The 25939-nt window shown below is 36.2% G+C and overlaps 1 protein-coding gene across 6 annotated transcripts in view; it reads left to right on the forward strand.

Moving 5' to 3' along the window:
* Positions 1 to 25939, forward strand: part of LOC118265329 (dachshund homolog 2) — a 131502-nt gene that overhangs the window by 53137 nt on the left and 52426 nt on the right. For 3 of the 6 annotated variants that reach the window (XM_035578147.2, XM_050706172.1, XM_035578153.2), the window contains 3 exons: positions 1263 to 1402; positions 14644 to 14833; positions 17296 to 17355. In XM_035578147.2, coding sequence (XP_035434040.1) covers positions 1263 to 1402; positions 14644 to 14833; positions 17296 to 17355 — 390 coding nt within the window. The remainder of the gene's footprint in view (positions 1 to 1262; positions 1403 to 14643; positions 14834 to 17295; positions 17356 to 25939) is intronic. The other 3 variants (XM_035578149.2, XM_050706173.1, XM_035578154.2) reach the window with 1 other exon arrangement.

Consider the following 25939-nt stretch of genomic DNA (forward strand, 5'->3'; position numbering starts at 1 on the left):
ACAATCACAATGTCACATAAGGCAATGATATATACCAAAGTAACGTTTTTAGTGTGACCGCAGCCTGATAGTAACTAGCAATAAAGGTAAACAAAGTTTTAGGTCCGCAAGTACGCAATAGGCTTAACGGCAAAGATTTAGGTGACAAACTTTATTGCGGCCAAGAAATACTGTTGTCTATTACGTGAACATAAATCACGGATGGGAAAACAATAAGCGTGAAATTGTGGAAACTGCGTCGACGTGTTGCGGTATTAAATCTTAGGGGAGTGAGATAAATAAAAATAAATCCAAGCCCTCCCTCACTATACTTGATTTATCTGATAAGTAACCTCCATGAGAAGTTCCCGTTGTTCATTTTTAATTGAATTTAATTAATGAGTATTTCAGTTATTGTTCTTTTGTTGTTCTTATGAGAATTTACTATGAGTACTGAATGGTAATGAATGAATCACATGTAAAAGCGGATTGATCGATTTCTTACTTGACTTTTATTGAAGCGTTTTTATCAATTAGCGTTTGAATTTTTTCACACGTCTGTGACTTTTATTGCAGTAATAAAATGAGTGATTACTGATTTGAGCTTGTTGTACTTGACAAACTCGGCTCATTAGTGATGTGTAATGAAACTAACTGCACTCGTATGATTAAGTGTATACGGTTTAAAGTCGTATATTGATTTCTTAGAAGAACTAATACGTATCTAATTTAAATTTTACTCATTTAACTGTTTCATACAATTAGGGAAGCCCTATTGAGTCCTAGACTTTATGTACAGCGGTCGTGCTTACGGCTATTTCAGTAATGAGCCGGTTTATCATATTTTTATAAATGTGCTCTATTTATAAGCTTTAAGTATTTAATATTAAAAAAAATATTTAGTTAATTTAAGAGTGGCTGTCTGTGTAAGTAGTTTAGGAAATCACTTATTTATTACTTAATTTCTTATCTTATGGTTATCAATTTGCCATGCATGTATGTGATCCTATATTTTTTTGTTCAAATAAAGAATATAAAAAAAAAAACAAACGCATAAGTCAAGTTCACATAGGTACCTCAACTGCATCAATTTGATGAATTTTAGAAAAGGTTATAGGTAGATGATTCTCGAATGTGAAATGTATATTGAACTAGCATCAATTTAGAACCACATGATTTTAACGGAAAGTAAAGTACAAGGTTCAATTTTCGTCTGTAGGTCTCAGCCTCCATAGGTTAAGTATACCATCTTAAACGGCAGTAACGTGCTACTATGTCCGCAGCTCCAGACCGGGCCGACCACCGAAGCGTGCCTCAGGAGTGGGCCTGTCACTCGCAGCCACACAGTTCCCCGGACATCCATTCAAGAAACATCGGTTGGAAAACGGCGAGTACTCGCCTTATGAAAACGGACATATGAGTGGTAAGTACTTTAATTCTCTAAAGTCTTATCTATACTAATCTATACTTAATATTATAAAGCTGAAGAGTTTGTTTGTTTGATTGTTTGTTTGTTTGTTTGAACGCGCTAATCTCCGGAATTACTGGTCCGATTTGAATAATTCTTTTTGTGTTGGATAGTCCATTTACCGAGGAAGGCTATAGGCTATAAAACATCGCGCTATGACCAATAGGAGCCGAGCAGAGCGGGTGAAACCGCGCGGAAGTAGCTAGTTTGTATTAAAAGCTGTAATTGTAATAGAAACTGTAAAAAGAAACAACAGCAATTTGGAAAATGGAAAAGTTCGTATTTTTTCACACAAAAACAAACGTCTGTTTCCTACGAAGCCTCAGAATGCGAATTAAACACAAAGTTATTAACCCGAAGATTAATCTCAACTTAATCTGGCTTTGTAATATAAATCAAAACAAACGGTACCATGACATGTGATAACATCAAAATCGGGTTTGTGTAAGCTCCGGATAGGCGCCGGATATGAATCCCCGTCTTCTCGGGAGGTATGCCTCCTCATTTCGTATACAAATTACACAAATACAAAATTATCCCAACACAAACGGAGAAAAGGGAATAAAGTGATTAAATAGAGCTCAGCACAAGACGGCTAGCAATCAATCATTTTTGTCGCTTACGGCTTTGTTGATACTGCCACTTTCCATCTCTTTTTACCGTGTGCAATAGGTATGTTTCGTCTCGTTCCAGCTTGAAGTGTCGTGCCAGACAAGGGAGCAATTACATTCGTGATCTTGCATAAGCGGCACTTGCTTATCGCGCACTGCCGCATTTGACTTTGAGTGTAGTTCGTTCGCTTTTTCCCGAAATTTGCAATTCGAAACACTCTCATGGCTGAAATAAGCATTGCTTTGTTTTGCACTTATTGCATTTTCATTCCATAAACAAGTCACATTTTTTGTTGAACACGCGACCCTCGCTTCGTGCTCTCCAGTCTCGTATCATTTCTTGTTATTGTGTTTCATATCTCATCTATGCTTAGTTAGTTTTAATTATTTTACAATTAGTGGGAAGATGGATGGTCTCGCAAGGGGTTTGATCTGAGATCCGAGGCTCACGATATATTTATGTCTACATGTGTGGGTAGCTTAACTACAATCTTCACTGGTTTTGATACTTGTGGACATGGACCTCCATTTGATTTAAATTGTTAAAAAACATTGCAAATTACTATTACTTTAGAAGTTGTATCTATCTCCGAAATAACTTCAAAAGGATCAACAGGTTCTGGTCGTTTTTATTAACATACTATTTTAATACATATTTTTATTAATTTACCTATTTATATTAATTAATTGTTACAAAATGGAGCCTTTAATAAAAATATAATATTGTTACGTAATTTTCCATCAGCATTAGAGCCATTCTAATTAAATTCGTGCGCGTATCAAGTTTCCATGTACGAGTAGCATATCTGTGTACGGGCTCCGGCGTTAAGCCAATATTATTTTGACGAGTCGTTGACAGTGGTTTACAGTTGATGAAACAGACGTACACACATACACAGCCGTCCTGGGAAGGTGCACTCACACAGGAGCCCATCTAATCTGTACACATCACACACGTATCTGAGGGGTGTCACTGTTTGAGTGAGTGAGGAGGCGGGTGGCCCATTTTCACCCTGTGAAATAATAGGATACGAAAACATCGGAGGCAGAATATAATCCTCCTGCGAAGGTTGAACGGAATGGAAATAGGAATATGAAATGCGCGAAAGGGATGTGTCGGCCCACGTGCTCGCTGAAAGGGTTACCCACCGATGTTTATCTTAAGGCGCTAAATCTAAACGGTTGCTCATTCCGCGTTACGACTCTGATTCGCGATAAAGGTTTCAAGTAAATGTATTTTTAAATAGCCATTAGTTCATCCTTAATGTTACATTTACAAGTCGTAATTTAGCTCTTGGACGTGTAAATTATTGCAAAACTTTATCAGCTCGACATGGTCTGTAGATCATAAAAATTATCGTAGAGTAAGGATTTTAGGGTTATTTAATGTTGCGGTAGTAAAGATGCACAATATTGATTAGAGCAATAGAATTATAATTGTCGTGAATGGTGAAATGGTTGTAGATACATTTGATGTGACGGAGGCAACCCTAATATTTTAGAAAGTGCCATGAAAATGATGTGTTGATAATAATTAAAGGTTCGGCACGGTGTCGCCGCGCCGCGAGTACACCGGGGGGATAATGTAAGGCATTATAACGTTACTGGCTGGGGCACAAAGCTTTATGTTCTGATTGAATTCTGCGACTGAAATTAAGTAAGGATTTGCTTGTTTATGTTAAGGGAAGGAAGGGATCAGTCAATTTACGAATCGCTTGTGTTCACGCCTTTGTTTGATGCATCGGTCCTTGGGCTCATGTTAATTTGTTCATTATAATTATGATGTATGATTAGATGATTGGATTATTGCCGTAAATAATTGTTTGGCGCTAAAATTGCTGCCTGATTCCAGGAACTGAAATTGTTTTATGGATTTGTAGGTGTTGATTGTACATTTACATGTTACATTGTTGCTGTGTGGAATATTACTGTTGAATCATTCATCACTAGTCGGCATATCGCTTAGTACTGTGGCGGTATATGACAAATGACAGTTGACAGAAGTATCACATAGCCCTCCAGACACTATGACCTCGCCTGGTCGGAAGATCCTCCTTTTCTTAGGGAATTTTACTCTCTGTTCCCTAAACTATTAAAACTGCTTGAAATATTTTCTTTAACATGGTATATTCCCATTGGTAGCTAATTTTTCATTATCCCCGCATGAACAACTAGCTACCTACTGCTTATTTGCAAGTTAATTATATGAAATCATTGGATAATTTTCAATTAATAAGATATTGGAATAGGATTCTAATTAAAAAGGTACTGACAACTGCTTATAATCGCCTTGCTCTAACACAGCTACGATACGCGTCTGTAAAAACTCACACACTAACAGATGGTCATTATCTAAGTCGAGTTTTTACTAAACAGAACGTTATTGCACATTTATCGGATCGCAAAAAGTGCATAGTCTGCACAATCACTGAATCGAAAGCCCATTTTTTTTCATTTCCGTATCGTACGTCCGTAAGAAAGTACGATAAACACTAGCAGTCGGCAATCATAGCAATTTCTTGCTATCCACAGGCGCGTTTACAATTTTTAATGGTTAAAACATCAACTGGCAATTGGAAGTAATCTAACAAATTGCCGTTACCCCTTATAAGGAAATCGTAATAATAAACGCGGTGGCAACAAATAATTAAACGCCGAAGCGATGCGAAACGATTCGAGAAGTGTTAGCTGCTTACGACAACCTGAGCCGTGGCGAGACTGGCTACTGCTGAATTATTTGAATGTCAATAATGTGTGAACAAGAATTTATGCCATCCAACAAATATTGTATGGAACAAAAATGTAACAAACAACATGAACATCGAGCAATAAACATGCTCCACTTCTATCGTTATAAATGAGGTCTTAAATAATTTGCAAAAATAATGGACAAAGGCCCGGTTATCCGATTACCATTATTATGCATACAATCGTCGTCAATACATCAAGGCGACAAGCTTCAAAGTTTTTACTCCATAGATAACTAAAAATAGTTTTGCATAGCTGAACCACTTTTGCATAATAAGTCCGCAAGTTCTTTCAACGGACTCGTAGACTGCCTCCAGGGTATTTTAATTTCAAAGAACATAATCGATTCCACAATAAACATAAACAGCTACCTACCGCAAAGTAATGGAACTTGCAATAATAACTTTTAATAAAATATCGTTAGTAAATAGTTATTTGAAACAGTTCTGCGTAAACTACTAAAATCTACTTTCTTTGTAGATAAAGATGCAAGAATCAAAGATAAGCTTGAATACGTAACATCGTATTGATAAGTTATTATGTCACACGTCAATATCCCTACAATAAACTAGAGCTAAATGCCAACGTTTAATAAATAAGCATTAAGTCAGCGATAAAGGATATATTTCAATAAAAATTAAGCAATTAACGTTTTAATTAAAACAGTCGTTATTACGCCGTTTGTTCAATGGGACCATCACTTCTTGTAACCCCGTATGTAAATGAGTGTGAAAAGTGAGGTCGGTTCTGTTCACCTGCGCTTAGACGCGTGCGCTTGCGACGGCCGGCAGTTGCTGATTGCGGTCACCAGTCAGCATGGTTGATGAAATCGATTATGGATTTCAATTATCCGTAGGTACATGTATATCTCGCAATAAATATCGATTTGACAAGTTGCGTGCCGAGAAGTCCTGCGATTTGTCAAATTAACATCGGCTCCGTAACATTTCGTGTTAATTGTTTTGAAAGTGTGATTGGTGAATTGTCATATGAAAGAAACGTTGTAATTGGTTGCACTTCATTTCTTGTTAAATAACTTAACTTGATTGCCGGTAAATATGGCACTAACAAAGGAATTCGTCATAATTCTCGGTTAGTTAAAAAAAACAGAAATCGTCATAATTTTCATTGCAAACCAATATTGCATTGAAGGCAATACTTGAATACGCCTCTGTTTAGAAGCAGGTCGGAAAATACACGTACCTAGTAGGTACTTACATGTAGAGTGGTGTATATTCCAAATAAAGCACCACGACCGGTTAAAGCAAATATGCATAAGGCAAAATTCACAATAGGCAGGCAGGTATCTCGGTTCTTTGCTCCGTTTGTCGCTGCCGATATTTCGAATTCCGTACATTGGAATCGTGCGTGGAATTATGAGAATTCCCACCCTCGCTGAGTATTCCTAGCTATGCCATCCTCAATTGTGCCAGGGAAGGGTCCGATAGACCTGTTACTGCGAGCACAGTAGATAAACTAATAACAGGTGTCCCATCACTTACTAGTTTTTACATTACCCTCAGGTTTCTGTCATAAACTAATGCATCTAAGGATTAAGTACTGCTTAGCAACTACTTATTTACTCGTACAATTCTTTGTTTCCTGCTCCAGTTTTCACAGCAAAAAATGACCACGAACGGTTAAATGCTAGGTGGTGGTATCATAAATAAAATTAGTGATGTTATTGACCGCGATGTACGCAAACCTATTACCACATACTATTGACTGCTCTTATGAGAGATTATCTTACTCTGCTGTAATTTATCATATTATGTATAGCCATAATATAATAACATTAACTAACGCAACTTTTTTTTCATCCGCCATCATAGTAATAGAGGTTTCTTGCGCGTGCGTCACAAGAAATGTTTACATCGCGAGACAATTTCCATACATGCGTCCGTAATTCCGTTGTGCGCAGTGTTTAATTCCCATCGTTTTGTCGTGTGCAGCGGCGCTTACAATTAAAATGTCGTTCTACTAGCCACTTATGACATTGCTCACACCTCGGAGTCGTCGTGGCGGACTCACGTTTTTTGTCCGGGGAAAAGCATAGCAGAGGAATTTCTTTTAATTAGCAATACCGGTGTTTTGTAATCGTCTGCTCGCCGCATTCTGTACATATTCCGCTGTTTCTCGAAGTCCGCAATTATATTACTGTTTTAATAATAAAGTTATTATTTGTGCACAACGTTTGAGTAGATTTTTTTAACTAACCACTGAGTGCTTACCTAGACGCTGGAAAAATGTAATTATAGTTGGTAGCAATATTTAATTGAATTTTTATTTGAGTGTCGTTAAAGATATTAGATAAACAAACTGTTCCGTGATTTCGATCAACTCTTTGAATATTTTAGTAGAAACGTCCTTGGTCACGATTCGATGCCCGACCAATCACACCGATAATTATTATGTTAATACGATTGATTTATAACCACTTATCAACAAGTCTACACGGTTTCGCCTGGAGCACGATCGACGTTCGTATTCGAGCGCATTGTCGATCAATCGATTCGATTGAAAATTACACGTTGCTCTCTTCCGTAACTCGAGTCCGTTTGTTATTAAATTGACGACACGTAATAACACCTATTAACTTGGAGGAGGCCGAGTGTCATACACGACAAAGATTAATTCCACAATTAAATATTGTTATTGGCTCGTTTGAAAAACTGCAGCGGTGCTGTAAGTACGGTGTTATTGCAAGGTTTTTTTAAGTGGCGACAGCTCGCGGCTCTTTCTGATATTTAGCAAATTAGAACGAATGTGTGCCTGCAAACTGCAAATGCACCTGTTAGCTGCGATGTATTTAATCGAAAATTGTTTTTATTGCTTAAAGTCGGCTTTATTAACACTGTTAGTGTGAACATTTATATAAATCAAACTCGAAAGTTTATTTTTTATTACGCAATAATTAGGTATATATTTTAATTAAAGCACAGTGTATATTTATAGGTAATTGTAGCACCGTTAATTAGAGTTTAACCAAGCATGTCAGTGTGAAATATATGGCTGGTTATTACTATTGCTGCTGGTGGTATTTTTATAGTATCAATTGCAGTAGGTAACTTGTAAAACGTTACGATACTTTGGTAATACCAGCTGCTAGTAAAACCGCTGACAGATAATCTCTCTTTTGTGTGTTATTAATAAAAATATGGATGTATATGTCAGTATCTCTGCTACTTATTATGTAACAATGGCAGAGCTCCTTTTGTTAACATTCACGGATGAGTTGATCCTTTTTGTAACGTTTTTACCAATACCATACCATTCACAGATTGAATACTGTAGTCACTGTAACTTTATTAAAGTAAATTCTATCGATGAGTTATAGATATTTTTGAGAAGCTCCAAATAATGAGCCGTTTATTAGAATAAAAATGTAAAAGAAGTTTTTTATAGCTAATCCTGGCGGGTTAAGACATTAAGTACTTACTTAAGAACTCGGGTGGTTAGATTATTATAATTAAATAGATATAATAGTCAGGATGTTGTGGCCATTAGAACCGCTTATTGTACAATGCGCATTTAGCAGCTCATTACAAAAACAAAAAAAAAATATGTGCTAAGATAGTTTATTAAAGTAATTTACTCAGATATGAATAAAATTAACTCATATAGAGTAAAAAATATATACTTATTATAATACTGTAATGCTTCGTTAGTCCAAGTGGGCTGATTCCTGATCCGAAACTGCGGACTACCTAGCGGGTTTACCGGGGATCCGGCTCGAAGGGAAGAAGGGTAGAAGTAGGAACGGGGTGGTTTTTAGTCAGTAAGAGACTGACACTCCCTCTTGCCTCGCCTAAGGCGGGAGAAGTCATTGGATGATTGCAAACCTCAAAAAAAGTCCAAGTGGACGCAACTGCAAATGATGAACAACAGTCGGCTAAAATATTATTTGATAACTCTACTTACCCTAAACATGTTAATTCATAGCAATACTGTATATATCTAATTCAGTACAGAAACATAATAACACGTATGACACGTCGTTATCCTAGCAGACTGTATCCAGGATAAAACTGTATCCCGGTCAATTTACGAGTAATTAAGCTTGACCCTCTTTCGCATTGGGGGAGGAAGTTTTATTCGGCTCGTTGAAATAGTCCGGAATCGCCGCTAAACTCCCATCCTATTGGCTGGTATCGCGTAAAGATTTTCCCGGTTTCCCGGGAACTTGATTAATGTGCTCGCATGGTGTGAAACGTTGAATTTTCTTTTTATTGCTATTTATATTTGTGTTTAGGTGCCGCAGTGTGCTTTGTTTTATTGCTGGGTCTTATTCAATTAAAATCTAATGTTTACGTAACTTAAATTGCTATGATTTGGTTCTATCACACGAATATTCCGCGCCGTAAGAAGATTGCCCGTCTCTTTACTAGATTACCTAAAATAAATAAGTCTATGATTTTAGCTATAAATCACAAAATTTAACCACTTTCTTAGATTAGAACAATTTGTACATCTTAAGAAATCTTCGAATTCAAATATTAAGTTAGAGAGAGATAAAAGCTCTCAAAATCGTTACTCGTATAAGACAACCATGACCAAAACGTACTTATACGTATATTAATAAGTCTGAAACAGTACCTCCATACTTATACGTAATTGTGTGTAATATTGCTAAAGGATGAACGTCTTTGCAGACGGACTATAACTTCTCAAATTGCGTTCGTAAGTAAGGGACGCGGATTAGCGTGTGCTAGGGCAAATATTTTATTACAGTCCAAATCTCCAGCCCTCAACGTTTTATTGTTCATAAGGCTCGTCCGAGCCAAATGAAAGAGTTTATGGCAAGACATAAGTCGGTCGGTGTTGCCAATGTAGGGGAGCCAGCCTCATTATAAGCTTAAACGAAATAACTAATACTACAGATAAAGTACAAAAATATTTATCCAACATTTTATGCAGATATTTATTGCACTATTTTAATTATCTCATTATTTATGCTATTAAAATATATTATAATTAAGTGGTCACATATTAATGTCGTTATAAAAACGGTATCATTTTATAATGTTAGAAAAATTATGACAGTTATTTAACATATGGCAATAAATTATTTGCAATTTTTCTATGAGAGCACCTGGCAACTGGCAACCCAGTCTATCGGCTCGTGTTGACTCACAATATTGACGGTTCGCATTTTGTCGGCGATAGTATATTACTGTTATTGATTGTACTCGGCGCGTGACTTGTGTCGACGATTGTACTCGGACTGATAAACAACTTGTAACGCATTGGGACTTGGGACTTGTGTGTACAAGTGTCCGAGAGGCGTCGATCACTTTGTGTTACAATCGTAAACGTTCTTTCATTAGTGGATATTACTTGCCATCTCAAATATCAATGAATGTAGAAAGTTATATTTTCTTTGTAGATTTGTTGTCTTCTTCTTGTAATTGGTTCTTTGGTTAGTGGTTACAAATGGATTCGATTTCAGAGTTCTGTGAAGAATGTGGTTTATTAGCCTTTTAAATTTTCCCAGACAGGAAAATCTAGATTTTTATAGCACTGGGCTTATTATCCTATTGTTATAACAAAAGGTTCAATTTACATTATTATGATCAAAATCGTCTTACTTACCTTTAGAATATATCTTTATCTACTTTATGTGTTAAATATCTATAGATAATTTTATATCCACGTCGTAAATAATATGTGTTCACTACATAAGTGTTAGTGATGCAAACTGTACTTTTGCTAATACTTATTATAGGTATAATACTAATAATAGGCTTAACACTAAATAAATGATCAAACAGAAAAACTGTCCACGGAATTTTAATTGTCCGATTAAATAAAAAGTGTTGTCATAACCAAACTACTGACAGTGTATGTTTTCGATAATATCAAAAGGACATATTTTTTTATCATTAGACATCTCCACAGAGTCCACACCTTCCAGCCTTTAATGATTAAAAGTCCTATATATTGTACGATTAAATTTGTTATTATCAATTTCACATTTCGCAAATGTCACCAAGATGTTGCCACACCAATTATAAAACAACAGCTTAGTAGAAAGCTATTTGCCAGCCAGTGTTTCAATTTTAAACTTTGTAGTTTTCTTCGAAGGCGAGCGTCAACCCGGGCGATTTATCGTGCAAACTCACGGCCCGTTATTTTGGCCAATCGCATATGCCATTGGTATACTGACCGTACAATTATGTATTTATTGTAAACGCTACGATTGCCGGCTGACTGTAATTTGCTTTTAATTCGCCCTCGTTCGTATCATTTTCGAGTTTCTTCGTTTTGCCGACCGTTCCAAGATTTGTAGTATTCCATAACACTTTGCTTACTGCCAGTGATATCAGTCGTTTCGTTGATTCATTCAACTTGTTATCGTTTAGTACATTGTAGTTCTCGTCCTCCGTGGCCTCATGTACTGAACTTTTATTAACGTTAATCAAAATGAAATCACAAACACTACTTTGTATTGCATTTATTACCCTCGTATTTACTCTCTGCGACTTAATGCATCCAATAATTTATTCCTTTCACATGATTTACAGGCCATTACGGTAATGTTAAGGTTTCCAGTTAAAACCACCGAGTTATAAAGTCTAGGAGGCTACGTTTACGATAGATGTTATTTTACGACAGTAACAAAACTTTAATAAAGCTTTCATTTTATTTTAGTTACAACTGTGTACAAAGTGCCTACTCCATGTATTCTTGCGTGCGAAATGGGTTCGGGTCTTTCGCACGTATTTCTGAAATTAGTATCAAAACTTTCATATTCTTTGACCGCAGGAATATTATCAGAGATCTCAATACTCCTTCAAAGGATGTATTTACTCAATTAAATATAACTTATAAATGACACTCCTATATTATTAAGTTCGAATACATTTGTTCAGTCGAATTGTATCGATAACTTTTAACCATACGTCATGTCGTTAATTTTTTTATTACCATTCAATTAGGCATATTGATAGTTCATAATTACATTACCTTTAAATACTGTTTGTCATCGCAATGTAATTGAAAATGAGGTTATGAGCAATTGTACAAAGCTTAATGATGTTCGACTGGTCACTTGATGATTGTATGCATTTATGGGTTGAATGGTTTGGTACAACAGCACAAATTGGTGTGTTTAAATTGTCCAATAATGGGTATGTAGATTCAACGATATTATGTAAGCGTCGGTCAAGAATACAATGTCAGTGTTGGCACTCGCTCCTTTAAGTTTACGAGCAATCATTTATGCCTGGCTCGTTTGGTCATTTTGTAATCTGTCTGCAATAAAACTCAACGGTTATTATGCTTGTTCCATTATCTCAGAACTTGCGAATGCCTTTGTTAAGATAAAATATTCGAATGATTCTCTACGTCAGTATAATACAGCCTACATCAGTTGTGTGAATACTAATAAAATCAAAACAAACAACTAAACACCAGACGTCGGATTTTTTCAAACTAAAAGCGCGTCCCTAAAGTTTTTGCGGTTATGATTACCTTTATTCCAACCTCCTTTAAACACATAAGTGATATAATTGGGGTCCCGATTCTATCGATTCTAATTCGAAATAATGGCCAGTAATTTGATACGACCATTTGTCGAGGACAGTCGATATTCGATCAATAAATCGATGTGTATCGATATAATAGCGGTTCAGAATCGACGTTTCATTTCTTTAAATGCCCTGATCAGTGGATTCGCTTAATAATAGTCATAATGTTAAACGATGAACATTTTTGTCGATTATTGAGCAACAATTTGTGAAGGATCACTTTGTGTTTTTTGTTGAGTGCACAAATAACGTTAAAGTGGAGTCAGGGACGGTCATTTCGGTTCGAATTGTTTGTCTGGAGCACGAGATATTGCTCTGAATGCCAACCATTTCACTAAGAACTACGATTAAAATTTAAAACTAAGAGTTTATTTTATTGCAACAGAGTTCAAAACTAAACATAATCATACTTCCATCTCTCGTATTAAAACCCTCACACTTAGTTCGAGAAGTTGTTCAAAACAACCGCACCGACCACTCTACGAATTAGAAAGAGAGGTAAGCAGGTAACTCGATAAATAAGAACGAGACAGCAGCAAGGGTTGTAACAACCGCAGGTTATTACGAGATTTAACACGTATTTAGTTAATTAATAAGTGCGGTTGACCGGCGCGGTTACGGGTTCGTGTCCGGGGATTTGTAAATATGCTTTTTGGTTTAGTGACCTAATTGTGGTTTTTGGGAGCATCCCATCACTGTTAAAATATTATGTTATCTCAGTAAACTTTGGTGTCATCCTATTAGATAGGTGACCATACTTTAATGTGGGTTTATTATATGTTGTTTTAGAGAAGCATATTCATAATAAACAATTCATTTTATATTGTACTTAGAATGTTCTTAGTCCTACTTTTCTGTCTTGGTAAGACAGACTATTTATACAATTTACTAATAATATATTGACTCTTTTAACATTAAAAGATTGATGTTTGTTAATTTATAAGTAACGAACTCCCCGTTCAAGATGGCAGCCGAAATATTGACACAAAACCAAAAGTGTTGCTACAAACAAAACGTAGAATAATTAATTACAATAATAAATACGAAGTTGGACGGTATGGTTTCGAAGATAACCGAAACGGTTAGTTAAGTAAATAGACCCAAACAATTAATTCTGGGTCCATTGGTCATAATGTTTGTTTGTTACTTGCTACCCTTGATTTCTGTTAAGTTTGATTTGCATGCGTGGACTCATAAATTATGGGAATTGTTGATGTAAACTAAATGTAGGTACTTATTATAGTTTAGGGAACACGTTGCTTGATTGATTTTTAGGTGAACAGTTTTGATTTGTGAGTTTAGGATTGGACACGTTTGGCGGGGTTTATTTATATTGTTGTGTCTACAATGTTTTGACTTTGTTTTAAGTGGTATACCTTCCGGCTTATCACTTTTGTATTCGTATTTAAATGAAAAATATTAAATTTGTATTTGTTTTCATTTAAAACAATTTATTTTAGTAATAATTAATTTTCAATTAAAATACCTCATGCCTATTCTACAGTTTAAAATTTAACAGTTTAAATTTTCCAGTGCGATTATATTTGGCTGATGGCACAAACAATCAAAACGAGAGCTCTGTTTACAGTGGTCTTCCGAAAGATCTGCTTATAATTAAAATTTTCGCATTAAACACACCGCATCACATACCTGTGCCCTTAATCGCGGAACAAAGCGACACACAATATTTAATATTCAGCAATCCCAAAATCCTTTGTAAAACGCTGCCACAATGGAAAAGGGTATTTTCCTTTAACGGTCCAACCGTTAATTCGTGTTTAATTCGACACCTTGTTAATTGTTTCCGACGCCCCAGTAGGTTTGGTGACCTCGGGGGGCAGACAGGTCATGGGCAGCGAAGGACCACCCGGCACCTCCAAAAACACCCTCACGGGGGGTCATTTTAAGAATATTTGCGCTTCACCCCCCCTTATGTTTACTCGGGTTGTTTGTGGTACCCAGAAAACAATAGTCTCGAAATTCATTGCTCATTTTATTATTGTTGATACACCGTTTTACGGGCGATTCGATTATTGGAACGAGTAATTAAATGATAATACTGGGCATTAATTGGATTTTACCTGAGTGTTACGCCTAAGTGGTCTCATGTTTACCTCAAACCTCATGCCGTTTCATGGCTGCCGATTTTAATATTACCATTTTATGGAAATTTTACTATACGAACTTGCCGTATTCCGGATACTTTGTTGTAATTTTATTATAACTTAAACACCATTTTATTATAAACTCGGTGATTAGATGTCTTCCTTGATAGCTTATTCAGTTCTAACATGTGTTTCTGTTTCAGAAATGGCTCGCATGGAGAAGTCTCCTCTCCTGGCGAATGGTTACAACGCACCACCGACACACCTGGGTCCGATGGGCTTCATGCACCAGCACGCCCTCATGTCCCCGGGCATGCCACACCACGGAGTACCACGGCCGGACGGTTCCATCATCAAGGGACAACCCATGCACAATATGGAAGCACTGGCAAGGTAAGGATCTTTTAGATTTATGTCTGCAGGTTGATGTTGGTTGGAGTTTGGAGTGTGGAACCGACTTTCTTATTTTTGTCCAAGTCGCAGAGAGTAAGTATTGTTATTTTATTGTTACACAGCAGTTCTGTTTCATCAGTGATATTAGAACGTGTATAGAGTTTCTAACTACGATTCCTAAAGTTATGGCTATTGTTGTGTTACGCTGACATTGACTAAAGCCAAAAGGTAATAAGTTTGGGGTTCATATCCGAGTATTTTTATCCAAGGATACCAAAAACACAATTCCTCAGTATTTCCTTGTTTATATTAATTAATTACTAAACCAAAGTAATTTCGAGAGCCACAGTAAAAATATAAAAGTGCATCCATCCCTGACTTTCTGTCACGGTTTTATGACTTTGTCCACGCTTGGACATACGGTGGCTGGAACTAATATGGTTGTCATAAATCCTATCGCCGGAAGTCAGACTATTTCGGTTTTATTGATTGAAAGATAAAAAAAACTGACAGAACATAATAAATTTATGTGTAAGCTTTGTTTACGAAAAGATCGAAACAGGTAAATTTAATATACTAAAATAACATGATTTTCTATAGGCAGTCGTTTACAAAACAGTTGTGTTAAGGCATGAAAAAACAATGAATACCTACACAAAAATAGATTAAATTCAGGAGGAAAATTAAAAGTTGTAGGTAGTCAGAATTTCGACGGCACGTGTAACCTCCATGTTTTATGTTGTTATGTATTACAAAGAGGTAAAATTTGTTACTTTGTTTCTGATTGTTTTGGTAAATAATGAAGCAGTGCTCAGGAACTCTTTCTTTTCTTTATCGGTTAAACTTCATTTTGTATTCAAGTATCAGCTGCTGTTGAACATCACTTCCAATTACTGATTACAAGAACAAGTTTTGTTTTATCTCGGTAACTTGGTAACTACTTACTTATCTAATGTTTTCGTACGTTGTACATAATATTATATTCAAGCAGCAATGAATATTTCATTACTTTAACGTGACATCTGTCACTCTATGTACACATGTACCTAATCTTTGCAAAACGGTTTTAAAATTGTAATTATAAAACCTCCAAAAACCCTTGTAACAACAAACTAATTAGAATATATTCAAACGACGAAAAAATAAATCTTCGTTCGCGTCATAAACGGCTTAAGTATTAATTCACGAAAAGAAACCTTTAAGCAGTTGGTCAAGTGGTTCAGGTTAAATGTCCAGGAGGGAAGTTAATCCAGTTAGAAAAGTACAAACACTGAATGCCCTCACTTCCGCTCCGAAGACCCACAATGCTCACTTGACTTACCCCAGTGTCTTACTGCCACTCGCGACATAAGCGACCTCTGCTTATAATGCGACCTGACTTTTGTCTCTGTTTCAACTAATCGCTACTTAACTAAATAGCCGTTTGTATTTTTTTTGTGTTTTATGTCTATATGTGTAGTTTTTGTAGTAACTTCTAAGAACAAAATGTATGTATTTGATTCAACAAGACCCATTAACAATCCGACTACGATTTCTCTTTTTCTGCATATATGCGGATTCAAGCGTTACAATTGCACACGCTTTGCATAATTAACATCTACTACCAGTACAAATAAGGGAGAAAAAGGCAAATTGATACAAACACTACCTACATTAGCCACTCATCACTTGTGACAGAAACATAGATACTTGGCTTTGTTTTTCCACCGAACTACGCACATGAACCAATTAAACCGTACAATATAGCGGTAATATACTATTTAACGCTTCGTTTAATATATTGACTGAGTGCAAACAAAACACATGTATTAATAATTCATACACACGAACGAGTCCGAGTAACCATACATTGTTGTGAAAGGAACTATCATCGAGTGTAAGGGGTAGCTGCTCCAGTTACAAGACAAAGAACTAGGAACCCTTTACTGGATGATACTTACAAAAGACGTTCTTTGATTACAAACAACGAAGAAAAGTTTAATGAAAAACAAAGAGCTAAAGTAATCGAGAAACAATTTGGACGATCACGCATGAGTGGTTACGGTAAAAATATAAACGATTGTTTTTAAAACATAATTTGAACGACCCCTCGCTTCACTGGCGGAACATTTAATATTGAGTGCTCATAATTATTTCTTTCATATTCAAACCCTTTTTATAAAAACTTTCTTCGCAAATACTTTTGTAATTACTTTTAGATATTTTGTACGTATAGAAGAGCCGTGCGTTTCATATTGTTATTGAGATTTTTATTTCACAACTGTACACTATGACTGTAGGAAGTAACCATACAATTACTATATCAGAGATAATGACCAGATGTATTGACAGGTATTTCAATTATTCTTCACTGTCATAATCATTACCTCTTCTCATCTTTCTTATTTTCCTAAGTTTATGATTAATTCTAGTTTACTTACCGTTCCTTCGGTTTTCTTATTTTATTTTCTTTTTGTCTGCAGATCTGGTATTTGGGAGAATTGTAGAGCGGCATATGAGGACATCGTTAAACATCTCGAAAGGTAAGAATCGGCTTGCGTAGAATTATCTAGATTCGGAATCGCCATCGGCTAACAGGCAGACAATCTGTAGAACCAAGCATGGGGCGTTTATATTCTCATTTAATTTTCTTTACTATTTTTATTTCATTTTGCTATTTCACTGTGCACTATTTCACTCATCAATATCATCGACATAATCCAAAAATAATTAAAACTTGTAACAGAATAGGGTGGCTCTGTAGATTACTTACACACAAACAGACACACTCGAACGAATCATTATTTTAAAACAAAGCGAAATCTTTGTTAATTTGAACGGGGTGCAGATATCACAGAAGGGTGTGAAATTAGAGGAGACAATTAGATCCGTGGATCGGGTGTATTTTTAACAAATGACCGCTCACAGCGCGGGACGGCTGCGGGGTGCGAACGATTCATCAAACTCATTCAGGGGCTAATCTCGATGCGAGGAAAAAGCGGCTCTCATGTAAATTGGGCTGATTCGAGGGCCAATCGGCGGGGGAAAGCACTTTTCTTTTCTTGTTTAATGGATGGTGATTGATCGCCTAGTCGCTTTGATACTTCGCGGTTTTGACTTCGATTTTACTGCGTTTGAAGGTTTCATACAAGTGACGGTAACATGTCAAAAGCTTTTATTGGTTACGACGGGATTTTTCTATATAACGTATTTGATTTCCCCTATACTTCCAATATTTATTACGTAAAATTTCAACACACTGGAGGGGCTACATTTTATTAAAACAAGGTGCTCGTACTTGGTTAAATGTTAAAATTTTAATAATTTGATATCGTTGGTGTTGTTTTAATTAAAATATACGTAAAATGAGCTTCAGTTCCCAAATCCATCTAATTAATCGTGTAGATTGGAATATAAAATCGTACACACGTAGGTCCGGGGATCGAGGCCGGGTAGAATTACAGTCGGACAGCGCGCCTTGTACCGATGTGTCACTGTCAGCCGGCGATCGGCCGGCCACGGCCGCCGGATTAGGGCTGTTTTTAAAGAAATTACTTGGTATTTTTTTACAAAATTCAATTGGATTTTAAAAGCGATTTTACTAAGTCTTATTAGTTATTAAAGTAAGTGTCTCGCTTCGTAACAAGATTAATGTTATTGTTGGCCACTCAGTAGATTCTAGATGTGACTAGATATTTATAAACTGAGATTAATTATTTCTAACGTTGTAACAATTGAGTGGAACAACAGGTAACGTAGTTAAGTCATATTAATGTCCTTGTCTGAATGGCGGGCTTCCTTGCTCTCGCATTATCTTGGTTCGTTTAATTTGCGCATGCGTCCGCGACCGGTTCTCAATGCTAAGTCCAATTAATTGACAGGATTATCTCTGATTTAATATAATTTGTACGTACTGTTTGTTTTGTTTTCTCTTGTACGAGCACTCGGTCGTGTTTCATTTGCAATTAAATTCAAATTTATTTAATTACTGCGTCTAAGTTAATAATGCTCATTCAGTAGATAACAAGGCACAACACAACAAATGCGTACCACGAATCAGTTGTTCGCTATTCGACTACAGAATGCACTTAATTAAGTGTACGTACATAGAATAGGTTGGGGAAGTTCGTGAGCATTTTAATATGCAATAATTTAGCACCATAGACAACATATTGTTATTGATACTAACTATTATCGTATCCATTTACGAAAAAGGAGTTGTAAATCAAATACGACAATTACATCAGACAAATCGTTCGGCTCAATGCATTCGTCCGGTTTAATTCGGTTTTGGTGGGAATTAGGCGGCGATTAATCGGTGCGCGGCGGGTTAAGCCGTGCTGGGCGCCGGAGCCGGCATACGCCGCCCGGATCGGCACACATCGCTGTGACGTCGATCGTTATTCATCCCCGTGCCCCTTGCCAGGGAAAGATAGCATTGTTTGTTTACCCTTCACTTTGGACATTTTTTTCCTGAAAACTCCGGAAAAGTTTCTTTAAAAAAACAATTACTACTACCAAACAAATCCGAATCGAGGCATAAGTAGCAAGCAAAGTTGTTAATTGGAGCAATTAATTTCAGTAGAAATAATTTGAAACTGTAGCGTAGTGTTGAGCAGCATCACGTAACAGAACGTCAAGAATGGCGGCAGCACTTGCGTGATTGAATCCTCCACCATTAATTTCTGTGAGATCAAACGGAGACCGAGGGTGATATTTATCAAGGATATTGCGAATTATTTTAATCAAATCAAATTCCCTTCGTTGTAAACAAATGCTTTTGATTAATGAGACGCGCGACAGAGTCTCGCAGCCGTTATGATAAAACACCCGACGAAAAGGCGAAATTAATGGTCATAAAATGAACTCTTGTATCCGTTAGATAAAGATACTGAATGCTGTGAATCTTAAGTGATTTTTCTTCTGCTATTTTGAATGATGATGGCGACGATCGCATCTGGTGACGATGTACATTTATATCTCTGGATTGGCCGGGACGGGAGTAATTTCGTACGATTAGTGCGTAACTTTCAGCGCGCTTCCAAAGATATTTAGATTGTCATGGCGCCGTATCATTAATAATAACGAGTTTTGATTTTCAGTGGACTAATATGCGCAGGGCGTCGGTAAAGGGTGCCACGTCACGGCAGTCGTCAGCCCTTTGAATACCTTCCGAGTTTGTCGCCGATGCGGTCGTTCTGGAATTTTATATAGCTCTTTGTACTTTGCCCTTTTACAGGCAACTATTCGGTTAGTTCTGTTGGCGAACCAAACTATTCGTATTGTTAGCTTTGATGTCACATTCACGTGGTGCCCTGCCTCTACATACACTCGCTATGTTAGCGGCTTTTAAAATGAAAACACTGTTTGAAGTAAATATGATACCTCCATCAAAATTAATGCTAACCCCATTTTGATTTAAAACCCTTATTCACTCTCAAAAAACGCTCCACATTGTCATATACTTCGGTATGTTTATCTGCTCAAATGCTCGGGATTCCAAAGTTCGTAAACTCGATATAAATGGGAAGCGTAAACGGGGCCCGCGGTGTCATAATGTAAGTTGCACCGTCAGCCTATATTAATCTGGATCCGGCGTCTGACAGCACAAGTCAAATTTCTCATCAAAAATAAGAATTAATGGGGAACGGCATTAATCATTGGCTGGCAAACGGCACGAGGTGTCTGTATCCCATTATTTTGCATTACTAATGATATGTACACAGCGATAAGGTAGCTTTTTGGAGGAAAAATCTTCAGTGTCACTGTCCCTGATTATTTTGTGGCTTTTGTTACGCCCTCTTATTTTTAGGACGCATTAAATGATGAGTTTTGTGCGCCAAATAACTTTTAAAATACACATGAAGTAAAACTGATACAACTACGGCAATAAAAATAATATGTAATGTAAAATCTGAAGAAGTAAAGGTATTCTAAACAAAATTCTAACTAGAAACATTCTAACAGCTGGTTATGTTAATTGCGAATGTTATTTTATGCGGCGACGCGTGCCGGGCGTGGTGGAAAACATTCATTATTCCATCCTTCATTCGGGTGTCATTTCCACGGAGGGCGACCAAAAACTGACTCCTAGCTAGGGATTAGCTAAACCGTGAATTAAAATTTATTCCCTTTTTTATGTATCTCTTTTTTTCCTAACTTCATGTTCCTGTGCATTCCAGATTAACATTGTTGTACGTAAATAAATCTACGCAGCTATTATTGGAAACAAATGTGTCTCCAATGTGCATCGTTAGAGAAAATCGGTGTAAATTAAACACATAGTATCTATCGAAGTGTAACACGACGACAGACTCGGTGATCAATTAGCCGCCTTCACTCAATAATTTTTAATAAGTTTGTTACACTAATCACTTCCTCACCAAAAGGCGTGACCGTTCTATTTCTAGTAGAACGCTGCCATTGACAGAAGATGTCACTTTTCCTTTAATTACGCAGCGGCCTCATTTCTTCGCGCCCTATTAGTACACATCAATCAATGTTGCCAATACCTATTTTTTACCCTGCGACTCGGAGTGTTTTTTCCCTTGGCCCGTTTTTGTTTACGGAGATTTTTTAAGTGGGGAATAATTTGATGAGGTCCGCCACCCGACTGTGTTGCGATGCGAGCGATGCTCATTTGTCATCGTCTTGTCATTTCTGCGTTTCTTTCGAGCAGTTGAATCACTAAAGTAATTATGTAAGTTTTTAGTTGTTTTTTTCCATTTGGAACACTCGTGCAGCTTTTATATCGATCCAACGATTCTCGGTTTATTGATCGAACTAAAAATGAAAGTCCTGAGAGCTGTGTGTAATTATAAGTCAGTTTTTGTACTTTGTATCGTAAACACGACATCGTACATAATCGATTTTCATTTGTCAATAAAAAGATTTCTACTTTGAGTTGTGACGTCCCCCTCCCACTTTTTTCTGTAATTAACACGTTTTAACAAATGAAGATCGCTCACCACAGAAACTATGAATATGAAATCAGCGTGTCATGCTAATACCCGACATCGATGGGGTAAATCAAATATGTGAATCCACAGATCAAAAGAATTCATTACAGTGTGTAAATCACAATTTGCATGTGGCGCAGAGCAACCATGAATATGCATCCCGGACGCCTGAGTTTGAACATTCTGTGCCGCGTTCAAACACTCACATAAAATTGCGAACGAATGTTTCCAAGTAAAAAGTGTATTTTTCCTACCGTTCATATTAACGGGTGTCACATGTCGCTACCAACACTCTCTTTACTGAAGTATTTGTGACACACAAAACTGCAAACTACAATGTTTCACTAACAACTAACACTCGAAACGTGAAAAATTTGAAACTTTATTTATGTTGTTGTTTTACAAAGGGTTTGATAAAGAGTCACATGATGTTTTTGATCGTACAAAAAATATTTATGGAAACGCTAACTAAATTATTACGTTTAAATGTGTTAGTAGAGTCTTTATGCGAGTAGAATGGTAGATCTGATTGCTCTCTCGTCACCGGGCGGTGCTGACTGGACATCAAACCGGACACTTGCCATTTCGTTCGCTTCCTGACCTTTTCCCGTTTTGTTATGCAAATCCCAGTTCCCGGGGGAATTAAACAACACGAATAAAAAGTATTCGCGTGTTTATTCGCTGAGTTCGCGTCGAGTGCGAGTCGAGTGTGAGTACGCATAAATCGGGAAAAACCGCGTTATTTCCATGTAAACATTTGATAGCGTTGCGTGAATTATTCTAATTCTGCCTTTTATTTTTGTGATTTATTATTTTTTGAGCTTTGTAAGCTAGGTCTTTATACTTTTCTGTTAAAAAAACACGTTCAAACAGTTCATTTACTCTAAAATATTCCGCTCAATTGAATCGGAATAAATAAATGTAAATTAAAACATACACGTTACAAATTGTCAATAACAGTTAGACACTTAATAAACGTCGAGAAAATTACAAAAAATAAATGAACACGATACATGAATATTTATCGTAATCCATGTTTATAAGCCGCAGTAAGTATTGTATTTGTCATAAATAATTGACAACAAGCTGGGGGTCATCAAACGTTAACCATCGCATGGCTAAATAACAGCTCAACCCTACGCCGGCCACAAATCAAATGTTTTGATAGCACCGGTATTAACGAGACAATTTGATTGCGGACATATCCGAGCCAAATTGCTTCTAAATTATATTTTCTGTTTACTTTCTGCCAAACTCCCTGTTTCGATGTGTGACGTATGTGTGCACAGCAGATGCCTGTTTGTTTCCGATGCGTTCGTTTACCGAATTTTGTTTACACGCTTTTTAAATTGTCGATACACATCATTTTATTGTATCAATATTCTACGTAGGTATATTAATGTTTTAATCCAGATATCTTTTCAATAATCAAAGTATATTTTCATGATAAAATCTCAAGACCTAATCCGTTAAGGTAGCTATAATCTGATAATCAAGCTGTCATATTTATTAAACAAAACAATTCCGCTTGTTAAGTTAATTATTTTATAATTATTTTTTCGTAATTAGATTAAAAAGTCAAAAGATTAAACATTATTTTGTAGCCTTTTTTTACAATTTTAAACATAAATACTTAAAATTTTAGAACTTAATTTAGTTTAAAAGGGAACAATATTTATGTCAGGTATTTATCTTTAGGTTTAAGGCTTATATATTTTTTTAAATATACATGTCATAAAAATATTCTCATTTTTTGACAACCCCGAGCGTAACAAATTATTTGTATGTAAATTACGATGAAACCCGTGGCAACTTTCCCGAACGTCTGTGTAGCCGTTATCTATAGATTTCCTCATATTGTTTGCATTATAATACGAAGAGGTCCTAGTGAAGACTTACTCTTTAATATGCAATACACGATGAATCGTAGGTAAAGTTGCCAAAAATTTGGATTTACTACGGCTAAAGTCGTTTGTATTATGACGATTACGGTAAAGTGAGCCAGATAGATACAATTTATATATAGTTTTGGTTTCTATGCGTCTTATGGTAAAAATATATTTCGATTTTTGTTCCAAAATATGGTAAAGTTGCTATGTTTTACGGTAGCTATAATCTGATAATCAAGCTGTCATATTTATTAAACAAAACAATTCCGCTTGTTAAGTTAATTATTTTATAATTATTTTTTCGTAATTAGATGTCGCGTAGTTCCCATAACAAACTGTCAGACTAACTACGCCTACACTTGATAAACCTTCGGTTTCGTTTAGCGAAAGTAAGATATTTATCATAGTTCTGATTTTTATCTTAACATGTCAATACTCTTTATTAAACGTTAACTGTTTTCCGTATGCTAATATACCCGTTATTCTATGGCAACATGAGTATAACTGACGTGTCAATTAATATGACATTTTAATTGTAACATAAATAGTATAAAAAATCAAGAAAGATATCTATTCTTAATTTTCCATTGATTATATTCTAGGGTTAATAACTATTCTTATCTAAGATAAAGCTCCGAATCAAATTCTAATATTAAATTTTATTAACTCGCTGTTCGTTAATCTAAATTGAGTTGTATCACTTATCAGTAGAGTGGACAAAACTATGATGGATGCGGCACAATGTTCGACTCTGGTTTGAGATAAATCGACACAGATACTGCGTTTGTCCTGCAGATAACATCTGTTAAGAGACAGGAGTTTGTATCACTGATGTGTTTATCTGCCATGTCCAAGTCATGCGTCTATTTTAATTATAACTTCCTGTTTACAGTCCTTTGTGTAAGAGTCGCGTTTGAATTCATAAAATTGTGTATTATCACCGCAGAAAATAAAAGGTGCACGTCGATACACCATTATCGTCTCGTTCGAAACATGTTGCGGTCAACGCGAGCGATCACTTCGATCACAATCATTACCCATGCGTCGGTCCTGGCCCGTGCAGCCGCTACAAACGATGCACAATTTCAACCGTCTACTCAAAGAAACTCATGCGGATCGACGAGTTAGTATTCAAGCGGCTAGGAGATCCACGTATCTTTGTCGCTTTACATTATCCAAGGAATTGAATTGGAAGTGTGCCGATGGATGTGAATTTACTGCGGTCGCTCCACATGCATGTGCATTGAAGCCATATTTATGCAATCGGTGGTTACTGAATTGTTCGGCTAGGATTACAACACATTTTTAAACGTTGTAACGGATATGTTTCTTTCAAAGACCTGTGTATTTCATACTTTTTGAAGACATAACGAACAATTATAACAAGTATAATAACATTTTATGAGAATTAATTGTATTTAGGGCGAATTGAACAGCTTTTTTTATCGACACGAGTGACAAACTGACAAAAAACAGCCGAACATAAATGGCGATTTAAACAAATTTCCCTAATAATTGTACAATGAAATTCAACATTATGAAAACGCATTCCCATTACAGATAATGGTAATGGTCCCTAAAAACTGGGGGTCTACGAATCGTAGGAGCAATTTTGCATAATTATCCAACATTGCGCCCGGAGAGGCGACGCGGTGGCGCTTAAATCCTAATAACATTGGACCCGATCAGAATCTCGTTACGCTACGGTAATCTACTGCGAACAAATACGTTGCTGTTTCAATACGTGCTTTGTGCACTTTTATTATTTTCTTCATTAGAGCCTCGACGAAATAAACACTAACTTTCTATAATGATCTACACTGATTAGCGCATTGCCGTGTTAAGCTATTCGAACCTTTTTATCGTCAGACTTGACCTCTCATGCTTATATTCAAGAGGTTATATGGCTATTGTATGTATCCTCTACAAAATTATTCTGAAAAAGTCATTTTTATATGAAAGTTACGACAACATCACGTTTTTACGACACATCTGATCACATCCCTTACTGCACATAACTCTAAAAACATCTTAAAAAATCGTCCATCTTCACAGCTTTTCCAACGACAACTTAAATCTCCTCACGTACTTGTAATATCGTAATGAGCTCCTAAGCTCCGAAAGACATATTTTATTTTCCACCAAAAACATTTTATATTTCATTTCACGTTTCATAAGCGGAATTTGCATGTCCCTCCTTGTATTTGGCAAGCGTAATGCTTCGGTCGCTTAGTGCACTTTTATTACGGTATTAAATGATGTAATTTTTTTCATGTTAT

Source organism: Spodoptera frugiperda, chromosome 28, assembly GCF_023101765.2.
Source record: "Spodoptera frugiperda isolate SF20-4 chromosome 28, AGI-APGP_CSIRO_Sfru_2.0, whole genome shotgun sequence".
Lineage (NCBI taxonomy): Eukaryota > Metazoa > Arthropoda > Insecta > Lepidoptera > Noctuidae > Spodoptera > Spodoptera frugiperda.